Genomic DNA, 14316 nt, shown 5'->3' on the forward strand with positions numbered 1-14316 from the left:
CTTAACTTCTCTTTCAGGGAAATAATGGAGTCGGTGGTTAAAGAAGTAATGCAGCCCCATCTAGACAGGAGTGAAGTTATACTTCACTTACAACATGGGTTTGTTAAAGGGGAGATCTTGTCTGGTCAATTTGATTGGATACTCTGATGCAGTAAGAAAGGAACTGAATGGAAAAAATAATTTTTATATCATACACTTGGATTTCAGGAAAGCTTTTGATTCTATTGCATGTAAAAGCTTACTAGGTAAATTGTATCATTGTGGTATTATTGCTAGGGCAAGTTACTGCTATGGATAAAGGGATGGTTGAGTGTGAAAAGACAGAGAATCGTTATCAGTGTACACTGCTCTTCGTGGATGACATGATATTATTAGAGTCCCATAGGGTTCATTGCTGAGCTCATTGTTGCTTTCTGTATTTATTAATGATAATGATGAATGCATATTAGGCTCAATGTCCAAGTTTGCAGATGATACAAAGTTTGACAGTGTGGTTAATGATAGTAATGAATGTTTGAACTGGTGAGACATTGCATTACTATTGTAACAAGATCTAGAAAAATTAAGCAGATGGGCTGATTAATGGCAATTGAATTTTAACATTGTCAAGTTACTCCACATTGGTAGCAGTAATCCCAGAATAACGTACCAACTGTGTGGTACTATACTCATGGTAATAGAAGATGAAAATGACTTGGTGGTTATTGTGCATTCAGATATGAAGTTCTCTGAGCAGGTCAGACAGGCTACCAGAACAGAAAATTGACAAAACCACAGAATATGTGGGTTTGTCAATGGTATAATAGAATTTTGCTAGCAGAGGTAAGTTGGTGATTGTTCCATTGTATAAGGAAGTGGTCAGGCCATATTATGAGTACCAAATACAGGTCTGGAGGCCTCATTTTAGGAAGGAGATAGGGTTGATGAAACAGGTGCAGAGAAGGGCAACAGAATTCATGAGGAGAAAGAATTGCTCTTACCAAAAAAGGCTTCAGTTTTGAACATCTCAATCAGAGTAAATCTGATTGAGATGTTTAAGTCTTTGAATGGCTTGATAAAACTCAGTGCTGGATGGGATTCTTCTGCTTGATTCTTCAAATTGAGGAAGGTTGGTTGTAGAATAGATGTGCAGAAGTTTGCCTTCATCTGATGGGGTGGTTGATGACTATAATAAGCTTGTGCCTGTTACTGTGGAAGTGAATATTTTGAATAAATTCAAGGAAGAACTAGACAAACTTAGAAGAATTAGGGGGGATGAGTAGGTGAAATGGAATTTTTTTGCCTGCTGTCATGCATCATTTGCCTCTTCCAATTCTAATGGCCATGCATTTTTTGTGGCAGTGTTCAGGCAACCTCATTGCGAGTGGTCATACACTCAACGTCGGACCAAGCCTGGCTTAATGTTTATCCTGATGCTGATAAATGAAACAAATAAATTTTTAAAAGTGACAGTCAGAATATGTTTTTGACTTTTTTCCTGTTATTGCTGAGTTATTCTGTCTTCTGTGAAGATGGTGAAACAAGCAAATCTGCTGTAAAACACATCTCTTCGAAGACAGTACACAGCACTTCATGATCTTTGTTGCTTTGGCACAAAATCAAACGGTAACGACTTACATTAAGGACAGCTAGATTTTCATTTGTAAAATTACAGTATTTTATGTGTAGTTCTTGCATTTAGGTTTAAAACAACAACAACACATGTAAAATTTTAATATTTTACCTGTAGCTTTTGCATTTAGGTGAAATTTAAAGATGCTTGAGCTAATTAAATAAAATAAAAAGTATATCTAAAGCACCCAGTAATGTTCTTATTATTTACTTACGACTGAAAGACTTGTCAGAGGACTTTCAACAATATGAAGTAAATTGCAAAATAAATATTCCATAAGTTACTTTTTTTAGATCATTTGATTGAAAATAAGTGATATTTTATAATTTCAGGTTATATCTGAAAATTGTGGTAGGCAGTGTGAATCTGTCACTTTCAAAGGATGACGATAAGTAAGTACCAGAACACTATAATAATAACATTGTTATAAAATCCCTCATCTGATAGTTGTTTGTTGTTAAGAAGTCAATTTCTCCTGATGGTACAATTGTGTAATTATGCCACTTTTCTCACAGCAGAGTTTCTCAGATTGTATCCTACCTGCCTCCCCCATTTGTTTACTTGGCAAAAAAAAAAAAAAAAATTCATGTAAACATACAATTTTGAAGGGCTAAAAAACTTTGAACTATGGCTTCTCTTTTTGGACAGATATCTCCATTTCATCATAGCTAGTCTTATTGCTCTCCTCTGTATCCTTTCAAACAAAGATATTAATCCGTTCCAGAGACACCATCGTATCATGAAAATATCATAATGTGAACCCAATAACACATTGTTTTTTGGTAATTCATTCCAAGACCTCGAAAGTTGAAATTTTCGCTATACAGCAGGCCCCCGTTATAACGCGGTTCGCTTTACGCTGATTCGCTATAACGCTGTTCTTATATTATAACCCGTATCTGACTATAACGCTGTCACAGATCACTATAACGCTCTTTTACAGATTGCATTTTTGGCATATTTAATGAAATCGTTTCATTTGATGGAGCCGATAGCTTGAAAATTAATATAAAAATACGGTTAAAACGTTTCCCATGCCGACTTGAGAAATATTCCCACTCAGTGAAATTCTCTTGCACGCTAATTTAATTGCAGTACAGTGACTTGTTACGTAGTTCCGAGATCAACATTTTAAAAAATGATCAAGTATATTGCTTGTAATATTTGCTTTATATGCATTTATACGAAGTCTAGTCATCACTCAGTACAGTATTAGACATCATGCGTAACGGACAGTTTACTTGAACATTGTATCATAATTAATGCAACCAACGCAGTTACATTTTCGAAGAGTTATTAATGGCCGATAAGAATGAAAAAGCAACAACGTCCGGGCGCAGTACGAAGACTATAAATGTAAGAAAAAGACCGAATTTGAAAATTAAATTAGATGTTTTGAAGCGAATCGATCCGGTCAAAGGCAAGCGGATATGTGCCATAATTTAGGACTTGCAAGTTTAACTGTAAGAACAATTATGAAAAAATAAAGAATTAATTTTAGCAGCGGGAAAGATAGCTGTTCCACTGCAAGCAACTAGGACTAGGCCGGCTATTAGGATTGAAATGGAAAGATTAACTAATTTTATTGAAGATGATATCCAATGCAGAATTCAGTTAAGTTAAATATTATAAATAATAAAAAGAGAGAGAGAGAGAGAGAGATTAGCCTATATGATGATCAGAAGAAAACTCACCTAAAAAAAAAAAAAAATCGAAACCATTTAAAACTAGTAAGCTATTGGAACCATTTAAGTACTAGTAAAGCTCAACCGAAAATCGACACATTTTTCATAATTAAATTCATCAATTAAATTAAATCAATTTAGATCAATTAAATTCATGATTTTAATTGGAATTTTAAGTTTAATTTTGATACGTAAGTAGTTACCACATAATTATAAACGTATGTAATGCAGAATATTTTATATGTACGAATATTTGAATATTAAATATTTTGACCAACATTTGTGCATCTTTTCACTGCCGTTTATTATTGATTAGGAAATATCCTATGGCACCGACCGCAACTCACAAATACATATGTTATCTTATGGGAATGCGGCGCTCGCTTAGCGTGGATTCACTTAGCGCTCTGTTTTTCCGGAACACATTATCAGCGTTAAGCGGGGGTCACCTGTATAGCGAAGCTATTTATCTCGCTAAAAGGTGATTTTTATAATGGAAATTGTATTAGTTTTATATAGAATATGGCCAACACATTTACAAACTCTGCTATTGGCTGAGAGGAAGTACCATGTGGTCCAGTTGGAGACAACCGTAAGCCCATCATAAAGTGAAATAAGTAGGCATCGGTTAACATGATCACTGGTTAGTAGAATAAAATTTCAAAAAACCGATTCAAATCATTAAAATGCATTACACATTCATCATGATTATAAGAATCAGTTTTGAACGCCTTTGTGATATTTTTCTAAAGCAAATTTCTGGAGGTCACCATCATAAAACAATAAATACAATTTGTAGTTAAACTTGGCATACCTACTTTACCAATTATAATAGTGTAATCTATTATAATTGGTCTTATTGCATGTCTTGTTATTAGTAAACTCAGTCATATTGCATTTGTGATAATACCAATAGTGGAATTATGTGGGTTTTTATGTTATTATGGTGAAACGTGTTTCCCCTTCCATGAAATCTTCAAACATGTAAAAAATATAAGTAAATTTTCAGAATCTTCTCTTCATTCCTATTTTTTAAGCTTCATAAACTTATTACTCTGTTAAAAAAAAAAAAAAAAAAACGCTGTGAACAGATATATCAGTTAGTTAGTATGTACATTATAGTATTAATTAAACTGTATATGTAAGCTTAAATTTATTTTTATTTTGCTAGCCTGTGGAAAATAATTCTTCTGATTTTCACATATCATTTAATTTTGTGAGTTGTAAGGTAATAAAGTGTAAATTTGTCCTTTATATCTTTACTTTTTTTATTTTTAATCCTTCATTGTCTGATACAAAATAATTTGTTTGACAATATTTTATTAAGAACTCCAAGTGGATTAATTTGGCATTTACAAAAAGAGGCACTTAATAGATAAATTGACCAAGTCAACAGGCAGTGGAATTTGTAAGTGCAAAGAACTTGAGGATAGTGAAGAAAGCACATCTATTGGTAAGGAAAAGCAAACATTATTAATGTATTTTGCTAAGAAGGGAAAAGATATCCTAGAAGAAGTTGTTAGCAAACTTGGTCGATGGATTCTTTATAAATGCAATTACAACAAGTAATTTTGTAAGACAGGCAGTACAAGCCAAAGGGTATTCACTCCCTAGTGATATAATGAATGTCATATATAAACAATATTTCATTAAGGCCAAAGTTAAAAATAAAATTTCTGCAAAGAAAAAAAGGAAAAAACCTTTTTTATAACTCTTGACGAATATTTGTCTTTGAAAAATAGAAGATACTTAAATGTAAACGTTCATATGGATGAAGGCAAATTTAGGAGTAATATGAATTATTGAATCATTTTCTGCTGTAAGAGCAGTAGAGGCTAAACTAGAAGAATTTGATCTCAGTATTTAGAAGCACATTGTTGCTTGTGTTACAGATGGTGCCAAATGATGATTAAATTTGAAAAATAGTGTGTTGCAAACATCATTTATGTTATGCTCATGGCATACATCTTGCAGTGTGTGATATTCTTTATAAAAAACAAGTGATTCTGATATAAAAATTAGAAAATGAGTCATATGAAGATGAGTTAGCAAGGAGTTGAGCACAGCAGTTGAACTTGAGTTAACTGCAACTGAGAAAATGAACTATTGCCATCAATGTAGACAAAGAAGAAGGCATTAAAATAGTCCCAGATATTCATGAAACTCTCAATAAATGTAGAAGAATTGTAAGATTATTTAGAAAGTCACCGCTCAAGAATGAAAAAAATTACAAGAAGCAGGCATGGTCATGAAACAATCTCTTTTTAAAATTTAATTCAATACATGATAGGTTAAAACTCACTCTTGATAGGTTAAAACTCACTCTTGAAATTGAAACCAACAACCAAATTAATTTTCTCAACCTCACCATTTACAAAACAGGTAGCAAACTAGGTACAAAGATTTTCAGAAAAAATACACATACAGGCAAATACCTACATTTTGCTTCGCACCACCCCCTCTGCACAAAAAAAGCAGTTTTATACAACCAAATACATAATACCCTCAAATATAGCACCTCACAAAATGACTTAACCAATGAACTTCAATACCTCACAGGAAAATGTACAGCTAGGAACTATCCAACCCAACTCATTCAACACACTATTTCTACCACCAAAAGTAAAATTAACAATCCACCGAAACCCACCACCAACACAAATATACGCATCATCCTCCCATACCATAATGAACTTGCCGGACAGTTCCGCCGTGTGTTTACAGGTACAGATATCTCCCTCATTTTTTCAGCTTACAATAAACTCGGATCCTTATTCAACACTTACAAAGACACACAAATACCCAACCAACGATTTGAACAATATAATTTACTTGATTAAATGTCAACCAAACTGTGATGACTGTTATATTGGTAGTACTACTACCAAGTTTGGTTCTACCAAAACCTCCAACACTCATGCATACTACCACTATAATAGTCTTAGATCAGGACAAGCTAGTACAGAACTCATAATACATGCTAAAGCCGACAATCACACCCCATTAATTGACTCCACTATCACCATTATAAGACTAAAAACCAGCCACAAAATTCTTCAATATAAAGCCCTCATTATTGAATGGTTTTGACATAATACTAATCTCAACATCCTAAATGCAAAACTTCCCTTTCACCTTTCTTCGGCTTGGAATTTCTCACATCTGAGATTCCCACATGTTCCAAAGAGCATCACGAGAGTATAGAAAATTCCTTAAAATACAGCACCTGTTACTTCTCACTTAACACTGCCAACTGAAGACGTCATAACTTAATGAAAGTCTATCGTCACGGCTATTGGCATTATCAATTCTTTTATGTTCCAGATTAACTATTTTCTATTTTATGACAACCAGGGATGGAGTAGTGCACTTCTGCTTCCTTGCACTTATTTTAAAATTCCGTTAAATTAAATTTCATCCCACCATAATGCATTAACTTAACCATTACACCTTAAATTTTAGCCATCAGTCTTTTCATAAAATTATTGCAGATTATATTCAAGGTGAGTACTGCACTTTAAGCATTTCGCTATTTTTATATTTAGTAAATAGCCATCGTTGATGGTGAATACAATCCAAGTATTACAATGTGGAAATGGTCATCTAGACATAAGTAATTAATTTTCCCAATTTTGAAAGGGTATCTTATCACCGACCAATAAAAAAATTACCATTCTCTTAATATACCACCATTTCCTGACAATTCCAGGAATCAGCGGGATGAAGAAAGCTGCATACAAAGAGAAGCCCTAGTACCACCTAATTGGTTTGCTATTCTGGGATTACTGCTGACCATATGCATTATCTTCATTTAGCAATGTTAAACTTCAGCCATTTCTCAGCAATTTTGCCTAATTTTTCTATATCATGCTGCAGTAGTATGCCTTTATGTCATTAATTGCCCTGCAAACATGTATCATTTTCATACTTATACAATGGGCTTGATATGCCTTCATCAATATCGTTAATATATACTGTTTACAGTATATATTAACTTGGATTTGAGGGAGATTCCTACAGATTGGAGGTGTGCAAATATCTCCTAATCCACAAAGGGCAACACGAGCAATTATAAACCTGTAAGCTTGATTTATGTTTGAGGGAAAATAATGGAGTCAGAGCTTAAAGAAGCATTTCAGAATCATCTTAACAGGAATAGAATTATATGGAAATCACAACACAAGTTTGTAAATTCTATATGAATCCGATTAGCTACTATGCCACAGTAACAAAGGACTGAACTTTGAACAATTTTACTAATAACATTAGTCCCAAGAAGAAAAAAGAGCAGTGGCCATTGATAACCACTCTGGCTTTTGCCCCTCAGCCATCCCCTTATCCACATAGTAACATGTCAAAATTGTTATTTGCATATAGTTACTGTAGCATAGTAGTAGTCTTTTGTTGCTATGGCATAGTAGTAGTCCTTTGGTACTGTGGCATAGTAGTAGTCCTTTGTTACTGTGGCATAGTAGCTAATCAGATTCATATAGAATTTACAAACTCATGCTGTGATTTCCATATAATTCTATTCCTGTTAAGATGATTCTGCAATGCTTCTTTAAGCTCTGACTCCATTATTTTCCCTCAAACAGGTCAAGCTTACAGGTTTATAATTGCTCATGTTGCCCTTTGTGAATTAGGAAATATTTGCACACCTCCAATCTGTAGGAATCTCCCTCAAATCCAAGGATGTCCTCATCATTATGGCCAAGGGTGTGGCCATAATGATGAGGGCATCCTTGCCACTCTTTTTCCACCTTTTTAATATAACTGGATAGATTCCATCAGCTGCAGGTGCATTATTTACTTTTAGCTTCAGCATTTTTTCTTCTTCTCTCCTCCCTGTAACATAAGATATCTTGGTGTACTTACGATGTTCCCATACCTAAAAACTTCTTTGTGCATGAATGTAGATACAAAATATTTATTTAGTTTGTGAGCAATTTGAACAGGATCATCAATAATTATGCTGTTCATATGTAGTGGGCTAATATTATTCGTCCCTATCATTCTAGTCTTAAGATAAGCAAAGAATTCTTTGTTACTGTAATTCTTTGCATTCTTAGCTAATAACTTCTCATGATCTGCCTTAGCTTGCCTAACACTCTTAGTAACCTGATTGCAGAATAGTTTCTACTTGCTGTAGGATTGCATGTCCCTGCTAATTTGTAATCATCCCATGCAGTTTTTTCTCTGCCACTAGTCTCATCAGTTCTTCTGACATCCATTTAGGTCTAAAGCTTAAACAGTATTTCTTTGTTGGTATAAAAAGCTTAGTAGTTTCTGTGATTTTTGAATCCTCCCTTTTAGAATTTGCAGTTGATTCCTTTATCTCAGGGGTTCTCAATGGGGGGGGTGAAAATTGGTTTTTGGGGGGCAAAAAATCATGGGTATTACAATGGTTTGTGGCCCTTCAAAGTTCAGTTCTACTCAATGACATCTTATTCCTTAATATTTAATTTCTCTCATTGGATTTTCTTTTCCCCTGAAATAACTGATTTTTAACATATAGATATATTATATTAGGAGTGAGTGAGAAATTTTAATAAAAGGAAGATAGTGGGCGTGATTTAATTCAACCACCTTTGATTTTCATAGGCATTAAATGCCTAAGTGCTTTCAGAGGTAATGTCTTCACAATCCTTGGCATTTGCACCTTTCTGACAGCTGCGACTTTGGCAGTGGTGTGGTGGGCATGGTTTATTTATTTATTCGTTTCATTGGTCAATATACATGGCATGGATGGGATGAGGAAATATTTCAGTCGGCTAAGATAAAGGCAACGTGAGAATGACGAGAAACGTCGGATAACTTACGCAGAAAATTAGTTACCCAATACTGGACTCTAGCGCTGCTCGCTTGGTAAACAGATGGTAGGTGTTATCGATCTGGAGCCGAAATCGAGAAGGATATATGGATTGACAGGTAGGTATGGCAAACGATGAAATGATTGGTGGTGGGTGCGACAGAGGACAAGCTACTGTGTAGTCTATTGGTTGGTATTATAATGTGTATTTATGAGTAAAGAACGGTGAATAATAGTTTTGTAATGAACGGTAAACAGGTAATAGTAGCGATGAATCTTTTAAATATGGAAAAAATTTGTAAGGAAAATAAAACGTTGGTTGATTTTTTGATGTAAACTAAATTAATAAAAGTTTCGTTCTGTTCATTTTTATGTTCTTCATTATGTTTTTTTCTCATTATTAAAAGCAAATTTTTGGAGTTCATGACTGTTTTTACTATACAGTCAGTCCTCGTATAACATGTGTTTACACTACACGAATTCGATCATACATGATTTATAAATAGGGGAATGATATCGTATATAACACAACCGAATTTACTTATGCACGATTCGCCTTTATGTTTACTAGAAATGGCAGTCGAATGCGGAATCACTCCAACTGAACACAACACGATAGGAATGAAGAGAAGATTCTGAAAATGTATTTATGTTTTTTATATCAGTGAAGGGGAAACGCTTTTCACCATAATAATTTAAAAACCCACACAATTCCGGCTATCGGTATTATCGCAAATGCAATTAGATCGAGTTTACTACCAGTTTATAACAGATTCCACTAGCAGAAACGCAGCTGGAAATTGTTTTTATTGTTTTATGATAGTAAACCCCAGAAATGTGCTTTAGTAAAATGTGAGCTAGTGAGGTGTTAGTGTGTTTCTGCCTTTATGGTGTTGTTTATTCATACTGCAATAATTAAAGACAAACACCAGCCAAGGAATAAAAAATGCATTGTGTCATTGCAGTAATAGTATACTGTTGAAGAAGGAGACAGCAGTTTCCGAAAGCTTCTGGTTTTATCGCTTTTAATCCAGTTTATTTTAGATAATTTTATTGCTTCGGTATATTTTTAACTATATTTTTAATGTTTTATCGTAATTTATTGTAATATTTCCGATAGTGTATCACATTATTTTTATAGTAAAAATTTTTTATTCCTTGGCTGGTGTTTGTCTTTAATTATTGCAGTATGGAATTTCCCAGCCCCATAGGCCTGTTTGAAGATGTTGTTTATTCAGTTGCTACACGTGCGCAGCTTTGTTTATGTGTATCAAGCGTGCCTTCTCATTTTGTAATTGTGCTTTATTCCCTAAAAATGAAAAAAATACTTAAAAGGTGTGAAAAGGAAGCATCCTGGTGAAGACACTAGGATTCAGAGAGATAAAGAAAAGCAATATCGATAAACTGAGGCAGACTGGGTCAAAAATTCTTACCCGGGAAAATTTGTAGTGGCCTCATACTAGCATTTATGGACAAAATCACATCGGCCTCCATCCTCTTCTGGCTTCCGGCCCACCGGGGCTTCCCCGGTAAGGCTTATGGCCAGTCCGCCTCTGTTGATAGAGAAAAAATCTGAAATTTTGAAACACTTTGAGTGAAATTAAGACCATGTGATATTGTAAGTGCTACTGGCCTAAATGAGGCAACGCCGAGAATTAGAAAGAATGCAGAGAAAATAAAAACATCTTTCATAGCAGGAACAACTCAAAGTGTAATAAAAATTAACTTTTCATCTTCCTCATTTATTCATTCAACTGCCGTTTTCTGGAACAACCTTCCTTCATACGTATTTCCTGAAAATTACAATCTACAGAAGTTCAAGTTCAATGTCAAAAAATATCTTCTTTTGTCTTCTCAGTGTCCAACCCAAGCACGGTACTAAGTACTATAGGTACTAATACCTCTCGTGTTTGGGGTTCTCATAAAAAAAAAAAAAAAAAATTAAAATCCATTAGATCAAGGCACAAAGAATTGGAAGAGATGGAACGGCTGTCATCTGTTTGGATAGAAAATCAAACAAAAAAACAAGTTTGCTTACGATAGAAGCAAAAACATTAGCAATATTTTATTACGTAATAGTCATAATGAAATACTTACGTATTTTATTACGATTATTTATTGTGTTTGGTATTGTTTTGGTTACAAATGTGTGAATCTTGGGTGGTCGGCACCTAACCCTATTTTTCCCATAGGGCCTGTTATTTATATTGCACAAGGATTTCTAGGAACACAACTATCATGCTATACTAGGACTGACTGTACTGTTGATTTAGGTTTGGTTACGAAAAAAGAAAAAAGTTTCTTTATTTTTCGTAACCTGACCTTAAATGGTAGGTTAGGAAATAATAGAAACGGTTTCCTTATATTTAGCAACCTAACCTTAAACGTTAGGTTAGGAAATAATATAAGGAAAGATTCTATATATAGAATCAGTGAATAGCTGTTGAGGTGTTGATTGACGTTATGATATGTGTGTATCCTCACGAGTGTCTTTAAAAATAAAAGTACTGTAATAAAAAAATAATATTTTGTTAATAAATAATTTATGCACTAGTCCACATTATTCTAAAGTTAAAAGGTTAGGTTACCCATCCATTTCGGGAGGGGTTCAAGCTCCCATGAGATTCAAGTGGAGGTAAACTGACCTTTTTTTTCACCATTAGGGCATATTATTCAACAAGAAAATAAAAATTCAGTCATAAAAAAATTTATTTTTTTAAGAATATATTTCTAAATGTGACTGTGATTCAAAAGAAAAAAGGTTAGATTAATCCCTCCACTTTGGGAGGAGTTCAAGCTCCCATGGGATTCAAGTGGAGGTAACCTGACCTTTTTTCACCATTATGGGAAGCATTCATTAAAGCAAGTTACCATTAGTGCTTCTGAGTGCTACTAAAATGATACTAACCCGATGTTATCGTGTGTTGTGTTCGCTCACCACTCGGCACATTGTTTGCCATGCCTACCTGTCAATCAATATATCGTTCTTGACTTTGCTCCAGACCGATAACACCTACTGTTTGTTTACTGAGTGAGCAGCACTAGACTACTGTATTGGGAAACTAATTTTCTGCATAAGTTATCCGATGTTTCTCGTCGTTCTCATGTTGCCTTTCTTTACCTTCACCTTTCAGTCTATTGTTTCTACTTTTTAAGTGACAATTAGTATTGATTTATTGTTTCCTTGTGGAAATTGTTTATTTTTGATCAACCGTGCTTTTGTGAGTAACATGGGCTATGGGAATTAAATAAAAATAGTTTATATTTTATTATTTAATTCTTTGTAGTTATTCAACCTGTCATCAATCATGTCAAGTGTCGAAAAGAAGAAGTGGAAAAAGTGTTGACAGTATCTGGATGAATATCTAGCTTATGGTTTTATTGAAAGCCCATTCGACTCAAGACTTTTAGATCACTTAAAAAGGAAACATCCTGATAAAGTTGGTAAACATATTGAATATTTTAAAAATTTAAAACAGAAATTTGAGCAACATAACATTGTTATTTCCTTATTTAAGAAGAACACACAAACAAATGATGATGGAATGATTGCATCTTATAAAATTGCAGAAATCATTGCAAAAACTGGTAGTGCTCATGCAGTTGCTGAGACTGTTATATGAAAAGCATTGTCATTGAGCAACGATTAATTTGAAGACAAATCAATGAGATGTCAGTTAACAATGAAGGTCAGCTAATTGAAAAACTAAACACAAGAAAATTTTCTATTCAGATTGATGAATCCACAGTTACTGACAATAAGGCCCTTCTAATGGCAAGCCGTTATTTTGATTATGATTGTAAATTGCAAGAAGAGATGTTGTTTGTAAAATGCATAGAAACTGACTGTACTGGCACATCACTGACTGTACTGACACATCACTGATTGTACTGGCCATTTTTGTTGCTGTAAAAACATGGTTTGATGAAAAACAAGTACTATTGGAAAATTTTATATCCTGTGCCATTGATGGTGCTACCTTCGTGGTTGGAAGACAAAGGTTTTATAGTCCACCTAAAGGAAATATGCCCCGAAGTTCTTGCAATACACTGCATTGTACACCAACATTATCTGGTTGCAAAAAATGTTAGTCCAATTCATTATCAATCTCTCGGTATAGTTATTAAAACCATCAATAAAATAAAGTCACATAGCAAATATGATAGCCTTTTCAAAAAAATTTGTTGATAATGAAGAACAGTATGCAAAGCTTCTTTTACATACAGAAGTCAGATGGCTTTGTAAAGGAAACCGTCTAATAAGATTTGTAAAATCTTTTCTGATATGATAGTTAGTTGTATAGAAAGTGAAGGAGACACAGATTTAGCAAAGGAGATCAGCAAACACAAAAACAACATATACTATATGGCTTGGATTTTTCAAAAACTTAATGAAGTATTACTTCAAATTCAAGGGATTCAAATTAATTATGGTGATAGACTGCAAATGCATATTAAAAGCCTTCACAGAAATACTGGAATTATTTGAAAACAATTTTATGGTATGTAAGAGTTAGCTGAAGTCAATGAATCTCTCACCAAGAATGGTTTTAAGGATTATTCAGATCATTTATGTTCTTTAAAAGGTGAAATTAAAAATAGATTTTTAGATTTATTTTCTTTTGAAGCGAAGCCATGGACGGTAGATCCAATTGGATGTGATGCCAAGTCTGCTAGTGAAGAAATTCAAGAACTCATTGAATTAAAATGTAACAAAGAATGCAAACATATATTCGAAAAAGGTGGAATGGCTGAGTTGTGGGATCAAAAACAACTGAACTTCTTTATCCATCAATGTGGTTTGAAATGGCCAAAGTACTTATTTGTTTTTGAACGTCTTATATGGTTGAAAGTCGGTTTAGTTCAGTAAATAAAATATTAACAAAGGAAAGGAACAGAGGTGACATTAGAATTAAACTTCATAATATTATACCGAACATTGAACTTTTAGCTATGAAGCTCAGGCTCAGAGATCGCATTGAATAAAAAAGAGTAACTATAAAGTATTTTCTTGTTTAAAATTTCATTAGGAAGAAGAATTGTCTAAAAAAGTCCTTTAGGGGGGCAATAATTAAAAACAGGTTGAAAAACACTGCTTTATCTGGATATTAGCATTAGCATGGGCACATGATGCAAGAAAGCAAGCTGATATAGCATCAGCAAAAAAAAAAAAAAAAAAATATTCCACCTAGTGGTTCCTTTATCTGGAT

At 33.8% G+C, this 14316-nt stretch overlaps 1 protein-coding gene across 1 annotated transcript in view; it reads left to right on the forward strand.

Annotated features, from left to right (window-relative positions):
* The window catches only part of LOC150081816 (transmembrane protein 120 homolog), a 375137-nt gene that overhangs the window by 121462 nt on the left and 239359 nt on the right, over nucleotides 1-14316 (forward strand). The window contains exon 4 of the mRNA XM_090380327.1: nucleotides 1945-2004. Within this exon, the coding sequence (XP_090236453.1) occupies nucleotides 1945-2004 (60 nt within the window). The remainder of the gene's footprint in view (nucleotides 1-1944; nucleotides 2005-14316) is intronic.

This window comes from Mastigoproctus giganteus, chromosome 8, assembly GCF_048544385.1.
Source record: "Mastigoproctus giganteus isolate SK-2022 chromosome 8, ASM4854438v1, whole genome shotgun sequence".
Lineage (NCBI taxonomy): Eukaryota > Metazoa > Arthropoda > Arachnida > Uropygi > Thelyphonidae > Mastigoproctus > Mastigoproctus giganteus.